The sequence below is a fragment of the Colias eurytheme genome, chromosome 32, assembly GCF_061535395.1.
Source record: "Colias eurytheme isolate Ceu_HAF_F1 chromosome 32, ilColEury1 Martin Lab GWU primary, whole genome shotgun sequence".
In the NCBI taxonomy this organism is placed as follows: Eukaryota; Metazoa; Arthropoda; class Insecta; order Lepidoptera; family Pieridae; genus Colias; species Colias eurytheme.
Genome location: NC_143011.1, coordinates 2,549,222 through 2,554,753, shown reverse-complemented (window position 1 = coordinate 2,554,753; position 5,532 = coordinate 2,549,222). Strand labels below are relative to the sequence as shown.

Genomic DNA, 5,532 nt, shown 5'->3' with positions numbered 1-5,532 from the left:
GTGCAGCACTGAACACTGTCTATTAGGTGGCTGGTGCTGCCGACCGGGCCTTCAGTTCCGCTTTCCAGAATACCTTCACCCTTCTAGGTGCTACTACTACTGAAATAGCGGTACTCTATCGCGTCGTTCAGGTCTCTAACTGACAGGATTTCTCATATTATCGTAACAACCTCGCTCGTTCTAACGAGAACAAATTATCGCCAAGGAATTCTGCTGCAGGATAATGGCAAGAGAGATTATAAGCTTAACTATGCATTATTATGTTCAGGAATATGGTGGATTTTGAATACTATCGTCGTCTGAAAGTATCTCCTTTCGATAAACTTCATTAAGGATGCAGATCTGATCCCATCTTTGTTCCGTAGGAATGCTACGACAGTCTAAACGTTACACTGTACAAAGAAAATTGCCCTAAATATAGTCGGTTGTTCCAACATCCGTAATATGGCTAGCCTGCCTTGCTAGCCCTTGATTGTAACTGCTACCAATGGAGGCATTGCTCTTGTGTTGTCCACAGTTGTGCGAGTGCAAAAATGAAGAACTGAGCTCGTGGGGAGCTATGTCGAATGAATCTGTGTTAAGATTATGACAGTATAGGACAGTTAGCTGTGGATGCGAAGACAGGACATTACTTTATTCATCCGTAAACACGCGAGGCAGCCACGGACAGCGATATAGCAAGAACTAAACTAGCAAAGTTTAGTTCGCTTACCAGACTTTGTCATGTTTTAAATGCAGTATATCCTCTGTATAGCATTGCATTTATGACTATTGATAAACTTAATTCACCCGTAAACACGAGAAGCAGGCACGGATAGCGATATAGCAAGAACTAAACCAGCAAAGTTTAGTTCGCTTACCAGACTTATATTTTAAAAGCCGTATAGTCTGTACATTTCATTTATTGCCCCCCCCCCCCCCCTAAAAGCAAAGAAATGAGAAGTCATTTGGCGGAGCTTTCTCGTAAAGGGTAGGGGTTCCAAGTTTAAAGCAGATACGAATCTAACGCATTCTCATTTCAGTCACCTGTCGCACCCACTGCACTCACACCTTACGCTGGCTGCAGCGAGGCTCTCCGCGAAGCCTTCTTACGGAGAAACATCCCATCGGAAGCTGTCGAACTAATGTTGGCATCGCTTTCCAGTAACACTAAGAAGCAATATAACGTAACTTATAAACTATGGTGGCAATTTTGTCTAGATAGAAATATTTCCAATTTTGAAAGTACAGTAGCGACAGTTATATCGTTTTTAACAAATGAGTTTAACAAAGGGGCTTCATATGGTACTTTAAACTCGCACAGGTCTGCCTTGTCTTTAATCTTAGGAAATAATATCGGGTCGGATGAATGCATAAAACGACTCCTAAAGGGAGCATTCAAATTGAAACCCAGTAATCCTAAATACAATAATTATTCTTGGGACCCACAATTAGTTTTGAACCATATCTCAAGCTGGTTTCCTAATATAAACATTAATTTGGAGCAGTTGACTAAAAAAATAGTAATTTTACTTGCGCTGTGTACAGCACAGCGGGTCCAAACTTTATCCCTTATCAATCTTAATAATATTTATTTCTCAGACAGTGGAGCTAAGATTTTCATAACAGACTTGATAAAAACTTCGGCTCCGGGTAGAGATCAACCCCTTCTTATACTTCCATACTTTAAAGAAAATATAAGTATTTGTCCCGCTACTGCACTTTCTGATTATATCAATGTCACAAAACATTTGAGGAATGAGGAGGACAATAGATTAATACTAACTTTTAAAAAACCTAATAAACCCGCCACAACTCAAACAATCAGTCTTTGGATCAAAAACGTGTTATCGGAAAGTGGTGTGTTGTGTTTTTTATTTCATTCCCACTTCTGTTCCTAAATTCAGAAGAGGGATAGTGATTCTCACGCGTCCTTAACCGTTTGCTTTCTGAAAATGGCAGTTTGACTCTTCAAACGAATTAGTTCATTACACTTTTAAATTACCCTCAATAATACTTTATAAACTTTTCATTGTTTCGTTTAAGTGAAATTAAAATAGTAGTTGTGTGGCTAAGTATATAACGCAAAATTTTGGTGAGTATATTCCGATCATTTGCTATCTAAGGAGAAGCGAGCTTCTTATCAATTTATAGCTTAAAGCAGCTTTGGTATAGTAATTGAAGCATTTATTTAAACCTTTTGTGATTTATGTGTTTTGTTTAACAAAATTACAGCATATGATTTAATTACGCTTATTTCACCTTTGTATAGTACGATACGTATTCTTTTTTAAATGTACCCGCAACTTAGTTTTTTTCTTTACGTTAACGAAATATTAAGTTAATAGTTTTTTTTTCTTCATATTTAATTTTTATCGTTTCCTTGTATCGACATTTTCCTCCATTGTAAAAAAAAAAAAAAATTACGTACGAGATGCCTAATAAGAAGCACAAAGACCGAAGCCGTTCTAGGAATCGTAGTGCTACACCTCCTATACGCAGCCGACGACGGTATAGTCCTTTCAACGATGCATTAACACAACAAATGCAACAAATTTCAGATAGACTAAAGTCGTTAGAAGAACGTCACTCTTCTCCGTCACGACGAGGATCCAACACTGGCGGTGTGACAACAACGCCGCCGAGGTCACGGATCGTCGAGCCCGTCGCTGTGCATCCGGAGCCTGCGGCGCACTCAGGGTCGGCGGTCCCTTCTTCACCGGGACATTCCGGGAGCGCCACAGTCGGCTGCGATCGTAACGCTACTAATCGTATTGTTGATGCTATACGATCAATCAATACGACGGTGAGGTTGAGCCAATCTTATTACATTTCAAATTTTGATCCGAGTATAAACGATATAGAAACCTGGTGTGAGGAGGTCGATTGCGCTAAGGTTATAAATCAATGGAATGATAATGAGTGTCTATCTCGTATAGGTAATTGTTTAAAGGGAGATGCTAGGACCTGGCTCAATGAATGGGTAACATCAGACCGTAGTTGGAGCAATTTTAAAAAAGAATTTAAACCTTTGTGTCCTAAGAAACCTGATATCGCGAATATTTTATATGACGTTATGAGTACCAATTCTGATAAATACCTAACGTATGCAGACTATGCTCGTCGCTCTCTTCTAAGGTTGCGTGTTGTTAGGGGGTTAAGTGACGAACTTATATCTGCAATAATAATACGAGGGATTACGGATCCGCAGATTCGCGCTGCAGCCATTAATGCAAAGCTAACGACAAATGAATTGGTTGAATTCTTTTCAATTTACGTTAAATCCAATTCCTCCTCAAACAGACATTTTGATCACAGGTCGCGCTATGATCGTTCTTTAAAATCTGAACATGTAGTTAATAATCGTAAACGACGATTTAACGAACAGAAATGTTTCTTGTGCGGTCAACATGGTCATACACAATCAAATTGTTCTAAAAAAGCTAAGTCGATTCTTTCTAATCAAAGTAATGACCATAAATATTTTTCTATTAATAATTCGAATAAATCTGTATTGTGTGATTTCTGCAAAAAGCCCGGCCATAAAACTGAGGCGTGTTTTGCAAAATTAAAGTCGGGAGGCACGTAATACAAACAATGTTAATTTTTGCGAAGAAAACCCGGACAGTAAGAATAAAGATTGTTGTAGCTGTCATCCAGGGAATCCCAGTCGATGTCTTAATCGATAGCGGCTCTAGTATATCATTATTTTCCTTATCATTATTAAAGCATTTGAAATGTGCGCGAATGCCTGCATTTAGGATCTTGCGTGGTATTGGTGGGCAGGAAATTGAATCGACTTATTTTGTCACTTTACCAATAGAGTTTAATGAAATTACTTTAGAAGTAGATTTACACGTAGTTAGTTCAAAATTGATGAATACACCAATCATCATTGGCACCGATATATTAAATCGTGAAGCCCTAGTTTACGTCGATGATGTCCTCATTATGAGCGGTACGGTTGAGGAGGGTTTGTCGATTTTACGTAGAGTTCTTAAAACTCTTACAAGCGCGGAGTTTTCCATAAATTTAAAGAAATGCTCTTTTCTATCTACTTAAATCGAATATTTGGGACGTACGATTAGTCAGGGTCAGGTACGACCGAGTGGTCAAAAGATTAAAGCTTTGGTCGAAGCACCGATTCCAAAGACCGTTAAACAAACCAGACAGTTCAAGTTATTTTCGACGTTACATAGCTGGCTTTGCTATAAAGGCTGTGCCTATTACAAAGTTGACGAAAAAAGGGGTACCTTTTATTTGGAGTAGTGAACAAGAAGAAGCACGCCAAGTAATTATTTCTCATCTTACCAGTGAACCTGTGTTAGCTATGTATGATCCGGCTTTACCTATTGAAGTTCATATAGATGCCAGCTGTATAGGATATGGTGCAGTGCTTCTTCAGGTTCATGAAAAGGGGCATAAGCGGGTGGTGAGTTACTTCAGTAAACAAACTCAAGGTGCTGAGCCAAGGTATCATTCCTATGAGCTGGAAACTTGAAACTTTAGCCGTTGTAAAGGCCTTGCAAAATTATAGACACTATCTGGTTGGTGTTATTATTTGTAAAAAAAAATACATTGACCATTGTTTGATATGTATAGCACATAAAAACGCACATTTTTCCAAATACTGTCTTTTGTAATTTGTATCCTATGTTTGGTCAAGATTCCACTGAATTAAAAATATTTTTTTATAATGTTATCTCTTTGTTTGGGACCTCTAAAATTATTTGTGGCAGATCGGGGTCGAATGTTTCAGAGTTCAGAAATAACAAAACTTTTTACTGACTTGGGCATTGACATGCATCTCATAACACCAGAGATGCATAATTCAAACGGGCAGGTTGAACGTTATTGTCGAACCTTACTCAACATGGTTCGTATAGAATGCAATCACCGACAAAATGATTGGTCTGATGTCATATGGCGACTACAGCTGGTTCTGAACATTACAAAACAGAAAACTACAAGCTTTTCACCTCTGAATCTATTGGTGGGTATTAAAGCTGCGTGACCTGTTTTACGTTACCTCATTGGTGACATCGCACTAGAAGGCTCTCGTCCCAATCGCGACGCATTACGAGAAATGCGTAGACAACGTGTTTCTGAGCGTTTAAAAAAAATATAACCAACGTTGGCAAGACAAAACTGTGAATGCTAGCCGAAAGGCATCACGGTTATTTGAAATTAATTTTATAACTAATTGATTCTGCAAATTCGTTTTCATTAACTACATTAAGTTTATAGAACCTTGCAAAGGTTTCGGAATGTTTAGTCCAGCCAGCAGTTTTACGTATATTATCAACGCATACACCACTAGCACAAGCAGTAGATGTTGAAGCGTGTCTTGTGCTATGTGAACTAAATATTGAAATGTTGACACCACTTTCCGATAAAACGTTTTTGATCCAACGACTGATTGTTTGAGTTGTGGCGGGTTTATTAGGTTTTTTAAAAGTTAGTATTAATCTATTGTCCTCCTCATTCCTCAAATGTTTTGTGACATTGATATAATCAGAAAGTGCAGTAGCGGGACAAATACTTATATTTTCT

The 5,532-nt window shown here is 38.3% G+C and overlaps 1 protein-coding gene across 1 annotated transcript; it reads left to right on the top strand.

The window, feature by feature from the left end:
• Nucleotides 1-2,398: 2,398 nt before the first annotated feature.
• Nucleotides 2,399-4,478, top strand: LOC149895144 (uncharacterized). Its single transcript, XM_090119288.1, has one exon. The coding sequence runs from the start codon at nucleotides 2,414-2,416 to the stop codon at nucleotides 3,566-3,568; it is 1,155 nt and encodes a 384-aa protein (XP_089975414.1). The 5' UTR covers nucleotides 2,399-2,413; the 3' UTR covers nucleotides 3,569-4,478.
• The last annotated feature ends 1,054 nt before the right edge of the window (nucleotides 4,479-5,532 follow it).

Excerpts from the sequence above, each read along its gene's own strand:
- LOC149895144 (XM_090119288.1), top strand. The coding sequence starts at position 2,414 with ATGCCTAATAAGAAGCACAAAGACCGAAGCCGTTCTAGGAATCGTAGT.